At 53.1% G+C, this 22,399-nt stretch overlaps 2 protein-coding genes across 4 annotated transcripts; one reads left to right on the plus strand and one right to left on the minus strand.

The window, feature by feature from the left end:
- The first annotated feature begins 9,581 nt into the window (after positions 1-9,581).
- METTL27 (methyltransferase like 27) lies at positions 9,582-12,972 on the plus strand. The gene is given in 7 exon segments (XM_025379335.1): positions 9,582-9,681; positions 9,684-9,703; positions 10,527-10,566; positions 10,569-10,651; positions 11,185-11,319; positions 11,609-11,702; positions 12,905-12,972. Coding segments are annotated over 7 exon segments (540 nt in total).
- Positions 12,973-15,436: 2,464 nt separating this feature from the next.
- On the minus strand, positions 15,437-20,399 carry CLDN4 (claudin 4). 3 transcript variants are annotated; one of them, XM_025378525.1, is made up of 2 exons: positions 20,330-20,399; positions 15,437-19,544 (listed from the first exon to the last, which is right to left on the minus strand). In XM_025378525.1, the coding sequence occupies exon 2, from the start codon at positions 16,919-16,921 to the stop codon at positions 16,292-16,294; it is 630 nt and encodes a 209-aa protein (XP_025234310.1). In that variant the 5' UTR covers positions 16,922-19,544; positions 20,330-20,399; the 3' UTR covers positions 15,437-16,291. The 3 variants fall into 3 exon arrangements, with proteins under 3 accessions (XP_025234310.1, XP_025234309.1, XP_025234311.1); XM_025378524.1 differs by lacking the exon at positions 20,330-20,399 and adding an exon at positions 19,958-19,981; XM_025378526.1 differs by lacking the exon at positions 20,330-20,399 and having other exon boundaries at positions 15,437-16,682; positions 16,764-17,255.
- Between the last annotated feature and the right edge of the window lie 2,000 nt (positions 20,400-22,399).

The raw sequence follows: 22,399 nt of genomic DNA on the forward strand, positions 1-22,399 counted from the left end.
GGAACCCGATATGATTTTGAAATTTAAATTTTAAAAAACCCACTGCCAAATGTAAAGAAAAATCTTTGCTACCTTAAAATTAATTCAAAAATGTTTAAAGAAGAATGAATGGAAATACTTTAAAAATGTTTTAAAAGGGATATAAAGTCGTCAAACCATCCCATGGTTCAAAAACATTATTCATCCCAAAATAAAAGTGTAAAAAATAAAATAAAACGGGCAAAAAAGCATAAATGCAGGCCGGACAGTGGCTCAAGCCTGTAATCCCAGCACTTTGGGAGGCTGAGGAAGGAGGATCGACTAAGCCTAGGAGTTCAAAGCCAGCCTGAGCAACATAACAAGACCCCTGTCTCTACCAAAAAAAATACAAAAATTAGGCAGGAGTGGGAGTGAACACCTGTAGTCCCAGCCACTCAGGAGGCTGTGGTAGGAGGATCGCTTGAGCCCAGGAGGTGGAGGCTGCAGTGAGCTGTGTTTGCGACACTGCACTCCAGCCTGAGTGACAGAGCAAGACTGTGTCTCAAAAATAAATAAATAAATAAATTTAAAAATCATCAACGTATTAAAAAAACAGCAATGGAAATTATTCATAACATTTACCAATTCATTTATCGATCAATTTGTTCAGAACCAAACTTTTTAGACACTTGTTTTCTGCCAGCTCACCTAGACCTTTCTCTGGGACATTCTCCCAGCACCCCTGCCCCATCCTCATCCACTCCCTCTTTCTCTACTTGCTCTTTTTATTTTTGTTTTTGTTTTGTTTTTTTGAGACAGAGTCTCACTCTGTCACCCAGGCTGGAGTGCGGTGGAACATTCTCGGCTCACTGCAACCTTCGCCTCCCGGGTTCAAGCGATTCTCCCACCTCAGCCTCCCAAGTAGCTGGGACTACAGGCGCGCACCACCAGTCCCGGCTAATTTGTGTATTTTTAGTAGAGGTGGGATTTTAGCATGTTGGTCAGGCTGGTCTTGAACTCCTGACCTCAGGTGATCCACCCACCTTGACCTCCCAAAGTGCTGGGATTACAGGCATGAGCCACCCTGCCCAGACTCAACTCAGCTTCTTGAGTAGACTACAGATGCATGTCACCAAGCCTGGCTGATTGTTTAAAAATTTTTTTTGTAGAGGCAGGGTCTTGCTAAGTTGCCCAGGCTGGTCTTCAACTTCTGGCCTCAAGCAATCCCCCTTCTCAGCCTCCCAAAGTGCTGGGATTACAGGTGTGAGCCACCGCGCCCGGCCTCTACTTGCTCTTATGTCTCATGTCCTAAAGCAGATGTTTCTAGGACATTTCCTACGGTTTCACAAAGTTAGAAATAAAATAAGAAAAAATAAAATGTTCCTCAGAGCCCCGTCACCTCTCTGTTTAAACCATACTGTGGGTCAGGCGTGGGGGCTCACATCTATAATCCCAGCACTTTGGGAGGCCAAGGCAGGTGGATCACCTGAAGTCAGGAGTTCGAGACCAGCCTGGTCAACATGGCAAAACCCAGTCTCTACTAAAAATACAAAAATTAGCCAGGTGTGGTGGTGCACACCTGTAATCCCAGCTACCCAGGAGGCTGAGGCAGAAGAATCGCTTCAACCTGGGAGGTAGAGGTTGCAGTGAGCCAAGGTCATGCCACTGCACTTCAGCCTGGGTGACAGAGTGAGACTGTGTCTCAGAAAAATAAATAAATAAATAAATAAATAAATAAATAAACAAACCATAAACCATATTGTTGAAAGAAGTCCTGCAGCCCCTCATGGCCACCACCAGCCACCGCCACTGCCCTGGCCCAAGTCACCAAGCAAAGCCAAAAGCTGTGAGAGCCTGGGGGAAATGGTTGCAACCCCGCAAACAGTATCCACAATCTGAAGTATCTGAGGAACTCCTACAAACTAGTAAAGATAAAATTAAATGACCCACACGGAATTTTGGTTAGCCAGAGGAGTGAATTCAAGAGATGTGTTGTATATCATGCTACCTATAGTTGATAACAATCTCGTGTACACTTGAAAGCTGCTGGCTAGGCATGGTGGTTCACGTCTGTCATCTCGCTCAGCACTTTGGGAGGCCGAGGCAGGTGGATTGCTTGAGCTCAGGAGTTGGAGACAAGCCTGGGTAGCATATTGAGACCCTGTCTCTATTAAAAAAAAAAAAAAAAAAAAGCAAAAATTAGCCAGGCATGGTGGCATGCGCCTGTAGTCCCAACTACTTGGAAGGCTGAGGTAGGAGGATTGCTTAAGCCCAGAAGGCAGGGGTTACAGTGAGTGGAGACTGCACCACTGTACTCCAGCCTGGGCAACAGAACAAGATCCAGGCAGGAGGGAGGGAGGGAAGGAAAGAAGGAAAGAGGGAAGGAGGGAAGGGAGAGAAGGAGGGAGGGAGGGAAGGAAGGAAGGAGGGAAGGAAGGAGGGAGGGAGTGAGGCAGGGAAGGAAGGAAAGAGAGAGAGAGAAAGAGAGAAAGAAAGGAGGGAGGGAGGAAGGAAGGGAAAAAAGAGAAAGAAATAAAAAGAGAGAGGGAGGGAGGGAAGGAGGGAGGGAGGGAGGAAGGAAGGAAGGAAGGAAGGAAGGAAGGAAGGAAGGAAGGAAGGAAGGAAGGAAGGAAGGAAGGAAAGGAGGGCCAGGTGGGTGGATCACAAGGTCAGGAGTTCAAGACCAGCCTGGCCGGTCTTGAATGGTGAAACCCCGTCTCTACTAAAAATACAAAAATTAGCCAGGTGTGGTGGTGGGCGCCTGTAATCCCAGCTACTCAGGAGACTGAGGCAGGAGAATTGCTGGAACTCAGGCGGCAGATGTTGTAGTGAGCTGAGATCGCACCGTTGCACTCCAGCCTGGGCAACAGAGGGAGAGACTCTGAGAAAGAGAGAAAGAGAGAGAGAAAGAGACAAAGAGAAAGGAAGGAAAGGAGGGAGGGAGGGAAGGAGGAAAGAAAGAAGGAAGGAAGGAAGGAAGGAAGGAAGGAAGGAAGGAAGGAAGGAAGGAAGGAAGGAAGGAAGTCCGTAGCCTGGGGACCAAGCTCTCCACGGCCTGGGTCCTGCACACATCAAAATGGACACCTGTGACATTCCCTGCTCATCACACAGGTGCACATGAAGGAACACACACCCTCACACCCCAGGAGCAGCACGGGAACCCACGCTGTGGCAGCCAGGTCTCCCTAACAACTGTTTCAGTACTGACTGAGTTGTTAAGTTAAATATTAAAAGCCAGTGCCCTCATACAGAGGCTGGGATGTAACAAAAGCCCACCAAGAGTTTTGCCCAGGCCTTTCCTGGGCCTTAAAGCATGACAAAATAATGAAGGAATTCTTAACAGGACCATTTAGAATTAAGCAAGTTTTACTGTGGGTCTGAAGAAACTCCCCAGGCCTCCGCAAACAAATGTATTGGCAGTCTGAAGGAACTCCTCAAACCTCCATGATTTAGCAGGAGATAATGGTAATCACCCCAGCACCTGAACCCATTTAGATAAGTAAATTTACTGAGGCTCCAGAGGAAGAGCTTCGGGACTCAAACCTTAGTTACGGATTAAAATAAGTTAATCACTTATGTCTTTAGATGAACGCACACTTACACACAGACATGTAGCTTAGAAGGTATATAAGCTCTGGAAAACTTTGTAATTTGGGGTTGGTCTGGTGGTAATTTCCAGGCCTTCTCCCTCTAACCAGTTACAGAAATAAAAACTCTCTTCCTCCCCCGTTTATGTGCATCTCGTTATTGGGCCGCGAGAAGTAGCAGCCGGAGCCTCAGTGTGGTCCAGGAATAGTACCACAAGCCATTCTCCCCTCCCTCCTTCCTGGATGGAAAGCTCACACCCCACACCTGAGCCTCAAAGTGCCAGATCACACTTTCCCAGCTTCTGTGGCTTCTGGAAATATCGTCCCCACATAGAAAGACAAGTTCCTCACGCCTGTAATCCCAGCATTTTGAATGCCAAGGAGGGAGGATGGCGTGAGCCCCGGAATTGGAGATCAGCCTAGGCAACATAGCGAGAGCCCATCTCTACAAAAAAATTTTTTTAATTAGCCCGACTTGGTGGCAAGCGTCTGTGGTCCCAGCTCCCCAGGAGGCTGAGGTGGAAGGATTGCTCGAGCCCAGGAGGTAGAGGCTGCAGTGAGCTAGGATTGTGCCACTGCACTCCAGCCTGGAAACAGAGCAAGACCCCTCTCAAAAAAAATAATAATAAATAAAATTAAAAATATAAAGGAAAACAGGGAGAGAGGGAAGGTGGAAGGGAGGGAGAGAGTGAGGGAGGGAGGGAAGGAGAAACAAGGAAAAGCTCCTGCCATTCCTAGCCTGCCTTGGGCTTTGTTTTGTTTGTTTTTATTATTTGAGGTGGACTTGCTCTGTCGCCAGTCTGGAGTGCAATGGCACGATCCTGGCTCACTGCAACTTCCACCTCCCAGGTTCAAGCAATTCTCCTGCCTCAGTCTCCCGAGTAGCTGGGACTACAGGCGCCCACCACCATGCCCAGCTAATTTTTGTATTTTTAGTAGCGACAAGTTTTCACCTTGTTGGCCAGGCTGGTCTCGAACTCCTGACTTCAACTGATCCACCCACCTCGGCCTCCCAAAGTACTAGGATTACAGGCATGAGCCTCCGCACCTGGCCTGCCTTGGGCTTTGAATGTAAGGATGCAAGGAATGTTCAAGCTGCTGCCACCATTTGTGACCAGAAGGAGCCAACAGTGCAAACACACAGTGTGGTAAGTGAGAGGTGGGCACCAGGGTCCTTGTGAGATCAGTGGGCCCCTGGGCTGGCCCCTGTGCTGCTGACCACTGGCCTTCTTGCTGTGAGAAAAATACCAAACTCCTAATATTTAAACCACTTGGGGTTGGTTTTTGTTGTGTGCGTGGGAGGGTTTTTTTGTTGTTTTTTGTTTTGTTTTTTTGGAGACAGGGTCTGCTCTGTTGCTCAGGCTACAGTGCAGTGGCACAATCCTAGCCCACTGCAGCCTCAACCTCCTGGGTTCAAGCAATCCACCTCAGCCTCCTGAGTAGTTGGGACCACAGGCACATACCACCACACTCAGGCAATTTTTGAAGTTTTTTGTAGAGATGGGGTCTTGCTATGTTGCCCAGGCTGGTCTCAAACTCCTGGGTTCAAAGCGATCCTCCAGCCTTGGCCTCCCAAAGGGCTGGGATTACAGGTGTGAGCCACTGCACCCAGCCAATGGTTTCTTTTAATACCCACCCCAAACTGTTTTCTCTTCCCCAAGTCCCCAAGCTCCCCCATCACTTTGGCAGGAGCTGGACTCAGAGGGGAGGGGAAGCTTGAGATCCACTGCCCGGACTGAGAGGGTCATTTTCAGCAAAAGACCCAGAAAAGGCTTTGAGGCTCCAAAAACTTAAGACTTGAGGGGAGTAAAGGATTAGAGGAAAAAAATAAATAAAACTTGATGAGTCAGAGAAAGGCCTTCCAGCCCGAAGGCTAGAACAGGTTTCTGGGTCAGGGAGGAGAAAAACCGGAGAAGGCTCGCATTTTGGGATATTTCAAGATGTTTCGGGCATATCTCATACTTTTCCTGCCCCAAGAATTTCAGTTATTTATTTTAGAGACAGAGTCTCGCTCTGTTGCCCAGGCTGGAGTGCTGTGGTGCAATCTCTGCTCACTGCAACCTCCGCCTCCCAGGTACAAGCGATTCTCCTGCCTCAGCCTCCCGAGTAGCCAGATTACAGGCGCACGCTACCACTCCTAGCTAATTTTTGTATTTTCAGTAGAGACGGGGTTTCTCCATGTTGGCCAGCCTGGTCTTGAACTCCTGACCTCAAGTGATCTGCCCACCTCGGCCTCCCAAAGTGCTAGGATTACACGCATGAGCCACCACACCCGGCAAGAATGCAGTTTTAGAACAAGATCCGGACGCCCAGTGTGGTGATTACTACTGCAGTGTTACTGTGTTTAGGTCATTTTGGCAGACAAAGCTAGGAAATTCACAAATACACACACATATATGTATGTCTACTTATATATCTTCCCATCTATTTATGTTAAAATCCATGAGTTGGCCGGGCGCGGTGGCTCACGCCTGTAATCCCAGCACTTTGGGAGGCCGAGGCGGGTGGATCACGAGGTCAGGAGATCAAGACCACCCTGGCTAACATGGTGAAACCCTGTCTCTACTAAAAATACAAAATAATAATAATAATAATAATTAGCCGGGTGTGGCGGCGGACGCCTATAATCCCAGCTGCTGGGGAGGCTGAGGCAGGAGAATGGTGTGAACCTGGGAGGTGGAGCTTGCAGTGAGCCGAGATCGCACCACTGCACTCCAGCCTGGGCGACAGAGCAAGACTCGGTCTCAAAAAAAAAAACAAAACAAAACATAACAAAAAACCATGAGTTTACTCTAATATCTCCCACTCTCCTCTAATGCTAGAGGGTTCATTCTACTCTTCATCCCATAAACCCAGAAAATCTGAGACGGGTCTCAGTTAATTTAGAGAGTTTATTTTGCCAAGGTTGAGGATGCACGCCCGTGACACAGCCTCAGGAGGTCCTGGAGACATGTATCCAAGGTGGTCGGGGCACAGCTTGGTTTTATACATTTTAGGGAGACATGAGACATCAATCCATATATGTAAGATGTACATTGGTTTCGTCTAGAAAGGCAGGGACAACTCAAAGTAGGGAGAGGGCTCTAGGTCACAGGAAGGTGAGAGACAAATGGTCGTTTGTCTTTGAGTTTCTGATAAGCCTTTCCCCTGTAATCCCAGCTTCTCAGGAGGCTGAGGCAGGAGATGGAGGTTGCAGTGAGCTGAGATCGAGTCACTGCACTCCTGTCTGGGTGACAGAGAGAGACCCTGTCTCAAAAAAGAAGAATGCCTTCACCATCTGGGAATGCAGTCCAGTAGGTCTCAGTCTTATTTTATTCAGCTGCTATTCAAGATGGAGTTGCTCTGGTTCAAACATCTCTGACACTACTGCCCCCTAAACATCTCTGAAGTTCATCTGTTCCTCTCCCCAGTCATGACCTCTACCCAAGGTCATGCAACCATCACCTCTCGCCTGGACAGCTGCGACAGATTCTGCCTGCCCAAACCTTTGATTCCCACACAGTTCCTCTAGACCAGAGCTTCTGAACCTTCAGCTGCCTAGAAATCGCCTGCAGAGTTTGTAGAAACACAGAAACTCTGGCTCCCATTCCCAGCAATCTAATTCCGATTCAGAAGGTCCCAGGTCAACTGAGAATGTTTACTTTTTTTTTCTTTTTTTTTTCTTTTTGAGATGGAGTCTTGCTCTGTCACCCAGGCTGGAGTGCAGTGGTGCAATCTCTGCTCACTGCAATCTGTACCTCCCAAGTTCAAGCTATTCTCCCGCCTCAGCCTCCTGAGTAGCTGAAATTACAGATGCCTGCCACCATGCCCGGCTAATTTTTGTATTTTTAGTAGAGATGGGGTTTTGTCATGTTGGCCAGGCTGGTTTCAAAGTCCTGACCTCAAGTGACCCACCCGCCTCAGCCTCCCAAAGTGCTGGGATTAAAGGTGTGAGCCACCATGCCCGGCCTAATTTTTGCATTTCCAACAAGCTTCCCTAGGGCATCTCCTAGAGGAACCCAAGATGTTGCAGGGGCTGAGACTGCACATCTTCAGGTTATACTTCCAGCAGCAAGACTCTGTGCTGTCCAATACAGTAGCCACTAGCCACATGTGGCTATTTAACTTATTAAAATAAAAGTTGCCGGGTGCGGTGGCTCACACCTGTAATCCCAGCACTTTGGGAGGCCGAGGCGGGTGGATCACAAGATTAGGAGTTTGAGACCAACCTGGCCAACATGGTGAAACCCCCGTCGCTAATAAAAATACAAAAATTGCCGGGCGCGGTGGCTCAAGCCTGTAATCCCAGCACTTTGGGAGGCCGAGACGGGCGGATCACAAGGTCAGGAGATCGAGACCATCCTGGCTAACACGGTGAAACCCCGTCTCTACTAAAAAACACAAAAAACTAGCCGGGCGAGGTGGCGGGCGCCTGTGGTCCCAGCTACTCCGGAGGCTGAGGCAGGAGAATGGCGTAAACCCGGGAGGCGGAGCTTGCAGTGAGCTGAGATCCGGCCACTGCACTCCAGCCTGGGCGACAGAGCCAGACTCAGTCTCAAAAAAAAAAAAAAAAAATACAAAAATTAGCCGGGCATGGTGGCAGGCGCCTGTAATCCCAGCTACTCAGGAGGCTGAGGCAGGAGAACTGCTTGAACCTGGGAGGCAAAGGTTGCAGTGAGCAGAGATCACAGCACTGCGCTCCAGCCTGGGCGACAGAGCAAGACTCCATCTCAAAAAAATAAATAAATAAAATAAAACTTAACATTCAGTTCCTCAGTCACGCTGGCCACATTTCAACCACTCAATAGCCACAGGTTCCTAATGGCTACCCTATGGAACAGCACAGATTATAGGACATTTACATCATCGCAAGAAGTTCTGCTGGACAGTGCGGCCTAGACCTTGGTGAGTTCTACTGGACAGCATAGCCTAGACCCAAGATTCGTTCTAAAAAATGAAGGCTGGCTCACACCTATAATCCCACCACTTTGGGAGGCGGAGGTGGCAGAATCGCCTGAGACTAGGAGTTTAAGACCAGCCTGGACAACATTCTTTGTCTCTACAAAAATTCTGAAAATAAAAAATAATAATAATAAAACTGGGCAAGGTGGCATGCACCTGTAGTCCCAGCTACACCGAAGGCTGAGGCAGGAGGATGGCTTGAGCCCAAGATTTCAAGGCTGCAGTGAGCTATGGTCGAGCAACTGCACTCCAGCCTAGGCGACAGAGTGAGACCGTCTCAAAACAAAACAAAACAAAAATAAAACAAAATAAATAAATACAAACACAAAGTAAAAATGAAAGCTAATCCTAGGCCCCTCTCCTGTCCACGAGAATTCAGGGACTCCCCAGTGCCTACAAACCTCATGCTTTTAGGAAGCATAAAGGACTTCGGGAGGCAGTAGAGCAGTTGGAGGGGGACGGTGGAGGTGCTGCTACCTGACGGTGGAGGGGGAGGCCGGGGCCAGACCACGGAGAAACCCCTAAACCCGCACAGCAGGAAACGTCTCAGCAGTCCCTGCTCCACCCAGGCTGGAAGAGGGCCACAAGCCTTGAGCTCATTGGCTGGCGGTAGGGGGCGGGCTGCCAGCGCCTTCCTTTGATTGGCTATTTTCTCTTGGCGGAAAGCCAATCATTGCGGGCTGGTGCTGAGGATGTGGCCAGGATCGCCGCACAGGCCTAGCCCGGAGTACAGGTGCCCACGCCAGGCGCGCTCGATTGGCGGTGAGTTCTGACTCCGGCCTCCTTCGAGACCCTTTTGCTCCGGATGTCGCCCACCTCCGACCCTTTCCCAGTCGGAGGGCGGGAAAGAGGAAGACAGGTCCTTCCTCCAGCTGCGGGGCACCCTGCCCCTTCCCCGAGCCCTGCAGCCCCAGAGTGTAAATATCCAAGCCCGCCCTCTCTGCGCCCAGTGTCGCCATCTGGGATAGGGGCCGGGATAGGGGTCGCGCTGGTGGTCTGGCAGCCTCCTCTGCAGGGGGAGGAGGGAAGGGGGAAAGGAGGGGATGGGTGATTGAGGTGGACTTCGAGACAGGGCAGCCGTGTCCCCGCAGCAGCATGGCCCAGGAGGAGGGTGGGAGCCTGCCCGAGGTGCGGGCGCGGGTCGGGGCCGCGCATGGCATCCCCGAACTGGCCCCAAAGCTCCACTTCTATGACCGCGGACTCCTCACTACGACCAGGTAAACTCATCTGGGTCCTTGCCTCCACTAGACCAGCCTCCATTTTTCTACCTGTAAAGTGAGGAATCAGCCTTGCACCCGGGGGCGGCTGTGAGAATGAAGTGAGGCCTGGCTAAGAACCCTACAGTCCTGCCCCTTCCAGAACCCGCCCCACAGCTCTGGATTGGCAGCACCATCAGGGGCCATGAGGTCTGCCTGGAGGAGGTGCTGTTGAGAAGGCACTGTGGGGCTGGGCGCGGTGGCTCACGGCTATAATCCCAAACCGTTTGGGAGGCTGAGGCGGGCGGATCACCTGAAGTCAGGAGTTCGAGACCAGCCTGGCCAGCATGGTGAAACCCTGTCTCTACTAAAAATACAAAAATTAGCCAGGCCCACGTGGTGGCAGGCGCCTGGTAATCCCAGCTACTCGGGAGACTGATGCAGGAGAATTGCTTGAATCCCGGAGGCAGAGGTTGCAGTGAGCCAAGATCTTGTCACTGCCCTCTAGCCCAAGCGGCAGAGGGAGACACTGTCTCAAAAAAAAAAAAAAAAAAGAGAGAGAGAGAGAGAAGTCATGTGGACTCAGCAGAGAGAGCTGCCTTGGCCAGGAGAGAAGGTCCCTGGAGGACTGAGTCTACCATACAGTGGGCTGGGGGCTAACTCTCCAGTCCTGGCCCTATAGCAATGGGAAGTACCTCATGCCTGGGCATCCCCTCATAGTAGCCCCAGCCAGGCTTGATCCCCAACACACACAGCTTGGCCCGGCATACTCTGAGACCACCCACAAGGGGGATCCCCCAGACACTAGGGCACCGGTGTTGTAGGCCCGGCACTCTTTCCTCAGGATGTGGCCACCCTGCAGTACCATGCCCCCCGCCTCGCAGTCGCCTCACACAAACCCTTCCAGGCCTGCCCCACAGTGCCCTGATCCTGGACGTGGCCTGCGGCACAGGCCTAGTGGCTGCCGAGGTGAGGCTCTTCCAGATCCCCCGCCTACTCCTTAGCCCCACACTTCCTCAAATCTCCTACTGTCCCTGGCCCCAGAACCCTGCGCCGTGCCTTAGACTCACTGTTCCAAATGCATGAGACGGGACCAGGCACAGTGGCTCGAACCTGTAATCCCAGCACTTTGGGAGGCCGAGGCAGGAGGACAGCTTGAGGCCAGGAGTTTGAGGTCAGCCTGGGCAACATAGCAAGACCCCTGTCTCTACAAACAAATTTTAAAATTAGCCAGGCAGGGTGGTGCACACCTGTAGTCCCAGCTACATGGGAGGCTGAGGTGGGAGGATCACTTGAGGCCAGAAGTTCAAGGCTGCAGTGTGCTGTGATCATGCCATTGCACTCCAGTTTGGGCGACAGAAAGAGATCTTGTCTCAAAATTTTTTGAAAAGCAAACGCATGGGCCACATTCAGTGCAGAATCCACTGCCCTCCCAAGGCACAGGGACCCAGCCAGGAAGTGGCAAGTGTGAACCATGACTGAGTCTCCCACCCCTACCCCAGCTGCGGGCTCGAGGCTTCCTCCAGCTACATGGGGTGAATGGGAGCCTAGGGATGCTGGAACAGGCTGGGGCCCGCGGCCTCTATCAGCACCTCAGCCTCTGCACCCTGGGCCAGGAGCCTCTGCCTGGCCCTGAAGATACTTCCTCTCCCATCCCAACACCCCACGGTGCCCCCTCATAAAGCCCTTTCCCTTGCCGAACCTCCATCCCCCTCCCACACTAAGCCCCCAGTCCCTCACTCAATCCTGCACCCCATGATCTGACTGCAGCCCAGAACTGGGCCATACTTACCTTATCCTCCGGGGAACCTGGGTCCTGCAGATGCGGGTGATAGCTTCGTCCCCTCCAGGGTGGTCTGAGGCCACACCATAGACAAAGCACCTTCCAAGCGTCACACCATGTCCCCACCCCTCCCCACGCACACTGGGACCTTCGACATGGTACTGATAGTTGGCGCCCCCAGTGATGGCCAGGTGCCCTGCAATGCGATACCTGAGCTCCTATGTGTCACCAAGCCAGGTGAGGAGCAGCCCAGCCAAGCACCCCCAATCCCCATCACCATACACCTTCCCCTCTGCACAGCACAGACACAGGCCCCAGAGTCCCTCAGGCTAAGCGAGGGGCAGCGTTCTGCCCATCGCCACATACAGCCTAGCCTAACATCCCAGCCACCAACGGCAGACCCACGCAAACAGGCGGGGCAGACAGGTGGCCAGCTTGGCTCTTATCCATGGGCAACCAGGAGCAACTCCACCCTCCCCTGCAGCCTCCATTTCCTAGCCCGGGAGCCAGGTGGTATAAATGCTACAATCCGGTCCCCATAGGACTAAAGTGAGAATCAGGTGAAATCCTGTCTCTAAAGCTTTTGCTTTGGTCCCGGCCCACAGTGAGGGCTCAGTTCTGTTCCCTCCTCTGCCTGCTTCCTCACTCATTCGTGGATTGCCTTCGGGGCGTCTCTTTCTCTTTCCTGGTCTGTTTCCTCATCTGGGAAATAGGGCTGCTTAGGGGAGATGAGAGCTGTGAGCACTGTTTGTAAACTCCACACATCGCGCTGTCCAGGCAGGTGTATCTCCCGTCTCCTGCTGTGTTTTTGCTCGGGGCTTTTCTCTGCTCTGGGCAGAGGGCTCAGACCCTGCCCTCTGGGCCTTGATCTCCAACCCACTGGGGCCCAGCAAGGGGCCAGAGAGCACAGGGTCTGGTCAGAGGTGGCCCCACCAGAGCCGTGAGTGCTCATTGCCCCCAGAATTTATTTACTTATTTATTTGTTTATCTAATTTGAGACAGAGTCTCGCTCTGTCGCCAAGGCTGGAGTATAGCGGCACGATCTCAGTTCACTGCAACCTTCAAGAGATTCTCCTGCCTCAGGCTCCCAAGTAGCTGGGATTACAGCAGCCCACCACCGTGCCCAGCTGATTTTTGCATTTTTAATAGAGACGGGGTTTCATCATGTTGGTCAGACTGGTCTCGAACTCCTGACTTCAAGTGATCCACCCGCCTTGGCCTCCCAAAGTACTGGAATTACAGACTTGAGCCACCACGCCTGGCCCTGCTCCGAGAATGTAGAGAAGAGAGGCATTTCTGAGACCCGGTGAGGAATCCACGTAGGGCACAGCCTAAGGCAGAAAGGAGAGGGGCTGAGCATGAGAACCAGGAGGCACAGGACAGGAAATCACAGAGGGAAAAATGCTTCCTCTCCCTCCTCTCTCCGCACCCCTTGCCAGGCCCAGCAGAGACTGTGGCTAAGCCTGGGCAGGTCTGGACAGGCATCCAGGGGAGCCCTGAAGGCTGACAAATGCAGAGACATGGATGAGGTCAGCCAAAAAGGTCGAAGTTGGGCCAAAAAAGACAGGAACTTTCTACTGGGTGAAGCAGCCAGGATCGGACATCCTAGACCAACCTGTGCTTACTAAGCCCTTCAACCCCATTGGGCTGCCCATGGGTGATGGTCTCCCCTGCTCCGGAGCCTCTCCTCTCACCGCACTCCCTTCTACCAGCAACGCCTTGCTTCTCCTTACCCCCTCCTCCAGGAACCTTCCCAGACCAGTCACTGGGTCTTCCCCATCTCTCCTTCTCAGTGCACCTGAGGCCACCCTGGGCACACTATAGGTGCCTGGACCTGAGGTGACAAGGTCATTCAGCCAGCACTTACTGTCAGGCACTTCAAACACACATACCAGCCTTCCTGTGATGTTAGATAATCATCCTCTGTGCCAGCTGGGAAACTGAGGCCCAGAGAGGTGAAGGGACTAGCCCAAGATCCAAAGCCCACATGCGGGTTTTCTTCCTGTCCATTCAGACACAGTCATATCCTCCGGCAGAGGTGTGGGTGAGTGGTGAGGAGGGCGTCTCCTCAATCCAGGAGATTAAGTCAAGAATTCCCCACCAGGCACAGCAGCTCACCCCCATAATCCCAGCACTTTGGGAAGCCAAGGCAGGAGGACTCCTTGAGCCCAGGAGTTCAAGAGCAGCCTGGACAACATAGCAAGAACCCATCTCTAAAAAAAAAAAAATTGATTAGCTAGGCGTGGTGGTGAGCACCTATGGTCCCAGTTACTCAGGAGGCTGAGGTGGGAGGATTGCTTGAGCCCATGAGTTGGAGGCTACAGTGAGCTATGATTGCGCCACTGCACTCCAGTGTGGGAAATAGGGTGAGATTCTATCTCAAGAAAAATAAAAAGCGGGGAGCGAGGCACAGTGGCTCACGCCTGTAATCCCAGCACTTTGGGAGGCCAAGGCAGGCAGATCGCCTGAGGTCAAGAGTTTGAGACCAGCCTGGCCAACATGGCAAAACTCCGTCTCTACTAAAAATACAAAATAGCTGGGTGAGGAAGAAAGGAAGGAAGGAAGGAAGGAAGGAAGGGAGGAAGGGAGGGAAGTAGCAAGAAGTGATGGAGAAGACCCCTCCCTGGGGCCTCCCGGGGTCACTCGTTCCAGGCTGCTGGGTCTGCTCACCTCCAACTTACTGACAAGAAAATGAGAAAATGAAGCCCGAGCAACCTTAGAACATCCTTTCCACAACAGCGGCAGGGCAGACCCAAGGCCAAGGCCAAGGCCAAGCCCAAGTGGTTGCTGAGGCCCAAGCCCTGTCCTGGACAGCTTCCCCACCCAAATTCGGAGTCCAAATTCCTAAGCTGTAGGTCTGGGCCTGGGCCACACTCCATTCCCTCATCGATCAAGGAATCAGAATGCCGAGCTCTGGACGTGGCTTGGAGGCTGCCCTCCAGGTGAAAGGCATTTGGTGACCCTCAGCACCTCAGGGGTTTGAACAGGGCTGATAATAATTTCTCCATCCAAGAGAGTGGGAAGGCTTCATGGGGGAGGCGCCTGGGAGCTGGGCTTTCAGGACAAGCAGGATCCAGAAGGGTGGAGGAGGGAAAAGGGACATTCCAGGCTGGGAGCAGGGACCGGCTATGCAAAGGCTGGGAAGGGGAACCTGGGTGACTCAGCAAAGAGGAACAGACCAGCCTGGCTGCCCAGACAAAGCTGGAGCAACAGCGGGGTGGGGGTGGCTGGTGGCCCATACCTCAGAGCTGGGAGCGTATGTGGGCAACTCCCTCCTAGGGTCCCCAACCCTTCACCGGGGTCCCAAGCATACACTGTTTCCTGTATACAGGTTTACCCTCCAACCAACGAAGGGCCCCCATCTGGACAAAGTGATACCTTGGGGGCCTATCTCATTTTTTTTTTTTTTAGGTGATGGCTTGGGGGTCCATTTCTTTTTTTTTAAACTTTGATACTTTGGAGGCCCATTTAATTTATTTTTTAAGGTGACACCTTGGAGGCCCGTTTCGTTTTTTTTGTTGTTGTTAAGAGATAAGGTCTCGCCCCGTCACCCAGGCTGAAGTGCAGTGGTGCGATCAAAGCTCACTGCAGCCTCATAAACTCCTGGGCTCAAGCAATTCGCTTACCTCAACCTCCCCAAGTACAGGGATTACAGGCATGAGCCACCAGGCCCAGCTCATTTTTTAAACTTTTTGGAGAGATGGCGCCACAATGTTGGACAGGCTGGTCTCAAACTCCTGCCTCGAGCGATCCTCCCACCTCGACCTAGTAAAGTGCTGGGATTACAGGTGCTCACCGCCACACCCAGCCCAGCTCCAGTTTTTCACAGTTCCCTGGATCTCGTTTTTTTTTTTTTTTTAAGTGTTCATGTACTGGCCAAAACACAGCGGCCTTGCCCCTCACCTACCCCCTGCCCAGGCCTCCAGCCCTGCCCCACCCACCTCCACAGCTGAAATCAGAGACAATACAAGTTCCTCCTGTGCACAGGTTCCATTTATTGTAGAAAATAATAATAATTACAGTAATGAATAGATCTTCTTAAATTACAAAACAGAAACCACGAAGAAGGAGGAGGAAAAACCCCAGGACTCCCGAGGGTGAAGCCGCCCCTCCTCCCTGCCACCCTCCCAGGCTGGTTAGTGTCCTTGTCAGGGGCAGAGGACTCAGAGGGGATCAGTCTCCAGTGGCCCAGGGCTGAAGTGGGTGAGGCAGAGTCCTGAGGCCACAGAGCTGGGCAGCCTGAGCGGCCTCTCTGGCCCCCTCCCCCACCACTGCCCAAACCTGTTTACAAAGCCTTCACCCCTCCCCTCCAAACCCGTCCATCCACTCTGCCCTCCTCAGGCAGGTGGGTGGGCAAGGCCTCAGCCATACTCCTGGGTGTGGGTTTCGGTGAGCAAGGCACAGTCCTAGAGGTGACATCAAGGCCTGCCCGGAACAGAGGAGATGCAGGCAGACAGAGTGGGGAAAATGTAAATGGGGACAGTGGCCAACACCGATGCAGGCAGAGCCCAAAGTCACGGTTGAGCCATCCTGGCCAGCAGAAGCCAGCTCCCCACTCCACTGCCACACCCTGTCACTTCCGTCCCTCCACAATATCCAGAGGAGGGTGGACTCTGTTCTTGCTAGTAGGAGGCGGCCTTGGGAAGGTGTCCGAATGGGCCAGAGAGGCTGAAGGCTGCTGCCTTCCTGCCTGGCTCAGTCTCTGCCCAGTCGCCAGTCCCCAGCAGCCAGGGGCCTGTGGCAGGGCCCTCCTGGGGTCACAGCCTGTGCTGAGCTCAGTCCAGGGAAGAACAAAGCAGAGAGGGACAGAGTGGAGCCGTGGCACCTTACACGTAGTTGCTGGCAGCAGCAGAGCGGGCGGCAGAATACTTGGCAGAGTAAGGCTTGTCTGTGCGGGGTGGGCAGTTGCAGCAAAGCAGCCCCCCGCCAAGTAACAGCAGGCCGGAGGCAGCCCAGCCGACGTAGAGCGAGGCACCCATCTCCCGCTTCTGCCCGGAGGCCACCAGCGGGTTGTAGAAGTCTTGGATGATGTTGTGGGCCGTCCAGGACACGGGCACTATCACCAGCAGGCCGGCCAACAGGAACACCACACCCGCCACGATCATGGTCTTGGCCTTGGCACTCTCATCCTCCAGGCAGTTGGTACACTTGCCCCCCACCACGGACAGCAGCACGCCCAGAGCGGCCACGATGATGCTGATGATGACGAGGGCGCGGGCCGCCTGCAGGTCCTGCGGCAGTGCCAGTAGCGAGTCATACACCTTGCACTGCATCTGGCCGGTGCTCTGCACCACGCAGTTCATCCACAGGCCCTCCCAGATGGTCTGCGAGGTGACGATGTTGCTGCCGATGAAGGCCGTCACGCGCCACATGGGCAGCGCGCAGCACAGCATGACGGCCAGCCAGCCCAGGACGGCCAGCGCGATGCCCGTCACCTGTAGCCCCATGGAGGCCATCGCTCAGCGTCCGCGGAGGTTGAGGACCTGGAAGGCTGAGGGGATCCGGCTGTGGAGGCCGTAGGATTCCAAGCGCTGGGGACGGACTTAACGTTCACAGAGAGCTCCTTTGCGCTGTGAGTCAGGAGAAAAAGCCAGTCCTGATGCACAAGCCAGCGAGTGTGAGCAGACCAGTTCCTTCCAGCCGACAGCTGCCAGGGCACTCTATCTCTCAGGACAGGTTGAGCAGTTATATGGCTCTGGCAGAGGGGCGGGGGCAGAGGGAGGGGTTTTCGTCACTGGGACCTCCTCCTGACCAGTTTCTCTGGATTCCTGAGCCCAGGCCAACAAAGGCACTTTTGAGGCCCCTGCCCCTGGTCCCTGAGTCACTATCCAGTCTCAGAAGAAACTACCCTCTCCCCTTCCTCAAAGCCCATGCTGAGGTCACCCGGGAGACAGACACTGAATCACAGCCCAGGGACAGCTGGATATTCACAGGGCAAGGCCAAGGGGCAGCCAGACCAGCCAGGTTTGGGATCCTGAAGACCAGGGTCCCCACAGGCCAGGGTCCCCTCATTCTAGGTTTAGGTGGGAGGACAGGGTGGAGACCCTCAGGGAGAGAGTTTGAGGATGCAGTCTTGGAAACATCCACGAGAAACCGCACCTTGATTACTGTCCTTTCTTGTCCTTATCAGTTTCATCACTGGCAGTTTCACTGCTGTTGTGATTATGATCATTCATGCATCTGGCCTCACCAGCAGCCTCTGCGGCACCGGCTGGATAAAGTTACGTGTAGGGAAGTGAGGAGCCGGGAAGCCGGGACTCCTGGGTACATCACCCACTCTCACCCATCTCTATCACCGGCTTCTCTGTTTGGCTAGAAGAGGGGCCTTGGACATGATGCACCTTTAGCCAAAAAGAGACAGAAGCCTGCCCCTCTCCACCTCCACAGAAGTTTAGTCTGGTGGGCTCTGTTCCTGCCAGGGGCCACCCTGCTTGCCCAGAACTGGGTGGGGCTGGTCACCAACGACGACAAACATTAACTAGATCCTGGAGACATCATCACCCCAGTAAATGGGTGTTTACCCTGTGGAGACATACAAAGCCTTCCAATAAAGCCAGGGTGGGTGCAAAGTCCCATGAGATTTCAAAGAGAAGGGAAACTCTTCCGGGGTGGGGAGGTGTGGTGCTGGGGGAGCTTGACTGCAAAGGGGTGCTGGGTGGCACAACTCCTGGGGGCACTGGATTCTTGGATTATGCCACAGAAGGCATCATGAACGGGTCCCCCAGAAAAGGTTTGCAAGGCAACGGGACTGGCTGAAGGAGGACATTCTGGTAGACGGTGGGCCAGGCTGAACAAACGAAGCTCGTTCTGGGAACACAGCCCTTAGGAGAGATGTGCAAGGCAGCGAGACTGGTGAAGGAGGACATTCGGGCAGAGAGAACAAGGGCAGAGGTGGCAAGGTGGGGAAGGGCAGCTTGTTCTGGGAACAGCCAGGAATCCAGTTTGACCAGAGACTGGGCTGGGGAGGGAGGTTCCAGAGTAAAAGAGTCAGAAATTTCTGCCCGGAATGTCACCGAGCCCTGGGGGATGGAGGGAGGGAGGAGGGTCTAGGATCAGGAAGATCTTGGTTCAGGGCAGATGACTGAGGGGACCTCTGGGAAGGGGTCATTGTGGGGGTGATCGAGAGTGTCTAGGGCTCATCCCAGCAGCACCGAGGGAGCCCCTCCTCACCCGCCGTGTGGTCATTTTGCATCTCTCATCCAAACCCTGCTGGGAACTCTGCAGGGGCCAGGGCTCCAGTGTGTCCCTGAGCTGCCACCATTGTCCAGCAGTGGTGGCTGTGTGCCCAGTTCAGACCCAGAGGGATGCATAGTCCTTGAGCTTCCTGAGGGAAAGTCATCAAGGGTGCCATGGTTTGGGTTGAAGCAATCAGTGAGTACCCACGGGAGGTATTTGAGACGGATCTGTTGATCGGCTAATGAAGCACCGGACAGGCTGGAACAATCTAGCATGATCCACCCATGTTACAGATGGGAAGTTGAGGCCTGGTATTGTGGTTAACTCTATACACATCTATCTCCCCTGCTAGCCTGGGGCTCCTGGAAGACAGGAACAATGCCTTCTGCAACCTCAGTGCCCAGCACCGGGCTTGATACATCGCAGATGCTCAAGAAATGTTAGAAGTGGTTGCTGCGGCTCATGCCTATAAGGCCGGCACTTTGGGAGGCCAAGATGGGAGGATCACTTGAGGCCAAGAGTTGGAGGCCGCAGTGAGCCATAATCACACCATTGCACTCCAGCCTTGGGCAACAGAGCAAGACCCTGTCTCGAAAAAAAAAAAAAGAAAGAAAAAGAAATGTTTGGGCAGGGTGCGGTGGCTCATGCCTGTAATCCCAGTACCTTGGGAGGCCAAGATGGGCGGAACATGAGGTCAAGAGTTCGAGACCAGCCTGGCCAACATGGTGAAACCCCATCTCTACTAAAAATACAAAAATTAGCTGAGTGTGGTGGTTCACACCTGTAATCACAGCTACTCAGGAGACTGAGGCAGGAGAATCGCTTTAACCTGGGAGGCGGAGGTTGTGGTGAGCCGAGATCACGCCATTGCACTCCAGCCTGGGTGATAGAGCGAGACTCCGTCTAAAAAGAAAAGAAAAGAAAAAAAAAGGAATGTTTGATGATGGAAAGAATGAAGCATTCTCCAGTTTCAAACCACACTCCTACACCTTGACCCCCATCATAAGCACACTCACCAAAACAAACAGGGATGGTTTCTGCCCGGACCACGCCTCCCTGGGGCTTTCTTTACAAGGCTCTCTCCGCATACAGAGCCTATGGGCTAAATAACACCAGAGATAAGTAACCATCATGACTGATGATAAGTGCTTTCCTGGCGATGATGTGACCTCATCACAGCCTCCGGCCGTCAGCAGGGCAGGGACTTTTATTGCCTTGGCTCAAAGGAGTAAACTGAAGCCCAGAGAAGGCCAGGGGCTTGCCTAGGACGGGTGGGCACTCCAGCATGGGTGCCTCCTTCCCCAGGTGCCTCTTACCTGTGGTCCCAGCCAGGTAGCCTTTAGCAAGCTTTCTGAGTAGATACATGACTTGGCCAGATGGCCAGAACCTACTCCCCCGCCTCCCCCCCACCTCCTGCCCCACCCCGCCACTTCCTGCCCTTGCTTTCCTGGGACACAGCCAACTGGCACTTGGAGAAGCAGGCATGGGGGAGGGGGGCATGCAAGTCCTACAACAGTCCACCTGTGGCCCTACAGAAGTGACTTAACAAGCTGTCCTTCCCTCCCAGGCACAGCCACGCGTATCGGGAGCAGAGAGCAGGGAGGGGTTGGAGGTTGAGGGGAGGGCAGGTGCAGGAGGGCCTCCAGGCATAGAGCAGACACAAGGCGGGGAAGAAGCACGGAGCTCACACAGGGCTAGAGGACCCAGGTGTGAAGGAGAGGCCAGAAGGATGTCCTTGGGGATCAGCCAGCAGCTCAGTGGAGCTAGAGAGAGATTTGTGGATGCTTTGTTGATGCCAAGAGACCGTTGGCTCAGTCCCACCCACCCGCTGCAGGAAAAACACCAGCAAAGGCAAGAGGTGTTTCTCTCCTCTCCGCTCTGGCTCCCACAGCCCTAAGGCAGAGGAAAACAAGGAAATTTACCTCCAGGCCTGCATCTGGCCCTCTTTCCAAAGCCCAGAGATCTTTTACAGGAACACCTTATAAGACATCTGTTGTTACCACCTTGGTTTTGGGGTCAGAGAGTGCAGGGTTGCCACTCATTTATTTTCTTTTTCTTTTTTGTAACTTGCACTGTGTGATTTTGTGCTGACAGAATTGGATCACATAGGCTGGTTTCTAACTTTTGTTGTTGTTGTTTTGGTTTTGAGACGACGCGATCTCTGCTCACTGCAGTCTCCATTTCTTGGGTTCAAGCAATTCTCATGCCTCAGCCTCCCGAGTAGCTGGGACTACAGGTGCACACCACCACACTCAGCTGATTTTTGTAGTTTTAGTAGAGACAGGGTTTCAGCATGTTGGCCAGGCTGGTCTCGAACTTCCAGCCTCAAGTGATCTGCCCGCCTTGGCCTCCCAAAGTGCTGGGATTGCAGGCGTGAGCCACCGTGCCCGGCCACACGTGCTGGTTTCTATCAAGGATAAAAACCACCAGATCAGCTCACCCATCTCTGCCCACCCCGTAAACCATCTTTCCAACCCAGGGACCATCTCTGAGCCACAGCTTCCTCCTTTGTAAAAATGAGGATGATGCACCCCTTCCAGTATCAAAAACAAAAACAGACGTGAAATGAGATGGGGATGTGAAAATGCTTCGCAAGCCAAAAAGGACAAAAGCTGGGAAGCTGTGTATCCGTGAGCCATCCTACCAGCCCTGTGACCTTGGAGAAGCCAATTCCATCTCTGAACCCCAACTTCCTCCTTTGTACAGTGAGAACACTGGGGCCCACTCCCCAATCTGAGACACACGTGAAATGAGAGAAGGATGTAAAAATGCTTCGTGAGCCGAAAAGTGTAATACCAAGGGGAGGGAGCAAAGTTCCGCACGCAAAGCAGCTGCTGCTCAGTTCGGATCCTGGTCATATCAGGTGGGAGCTAGGACTTTTCAGACCCCTGTCCCCAGAGTTCCAGGGGCTTGGTCAAGTCCCCAATTTTTTTTTTTTTTTTTGAGAAGGAATGTCGCTCTGTCACCCAGGCTATAGTGCAGTGGTACAATCTCGGTTCACTGCAACCTCTGCCTCCCAGGTTCAAGCAATTCTCCTGCCTCAGCCTCCCAAGTAGCTGGGACTACAGGTGCCCGCCACCGCACCCGGATAATTTTTGTGTTTTTAGTAGAGACGGGGTTTTGCCATGTTGGCCAGGCTGGTCTCGAACTTCTGACCTGAAGTGATCCACCTGTCTCAGCCTCCCAAAGTGCTGGGATTACAGGCATGGGTCCCAAGTCCCCAGTTGTAACACACACACATGCAGCTTGCCCTGAGCTCAGCTCCCTGGGAGTCCTTAGCAAAGGGGCAAAAACAAAGTCTCCCTTCTAACCCCAAGCTCCTGCTGGCTTCTGAGCCCTAGGGCCGGTGATGGATCACTGTCCTGCAGCCAAAAAGATCTCAGTGGGCTGAGCAGTCTAGCTCCCAGAGCCTGTACTCCGTGCCTTCTGGGAACAGGAAGACTAAAGCCAGGGAAGCCAGTGTGTATTAAATTGATTCCTAGGGCGGAAACAGTAGCTCACGCCTGTAATCTCAGCACTTTGGGAGGCTGAGGCAGAAGGAACTCTTGAGCCAAGAGTTCTAGACTAGCCTGGCCAATATGGTGAAACCCTGTCTATACTAAAAATTAGCTGGGCGTGGTGGCGTGTGCCTATGGTCCCAGCTGCTCGGGAGATGGAGGTGGGAGAATCGCTTGAAACCTGGAGGCAGAGGTTGCAGTGAGCTGAGATCGCGCCACTGCACTCCAGCCTGAGCAACAGACCAAGATCCTGTCCCTTAA

The sequence above is a fragment of the Theropithecus gelada genome, chromosome 3 (genome assembly GCF_003255815.1).
Source record: "Theropithecus gelada isolate Dixy chromosome 3, Tgel_1.0, whole genome shotgun sequence".
NCBI lineage: Eukaryota > Metazoa > Chordata > Mammalia > Primates > Cercopithecidae > Theropithecus > Theropithecus gelada.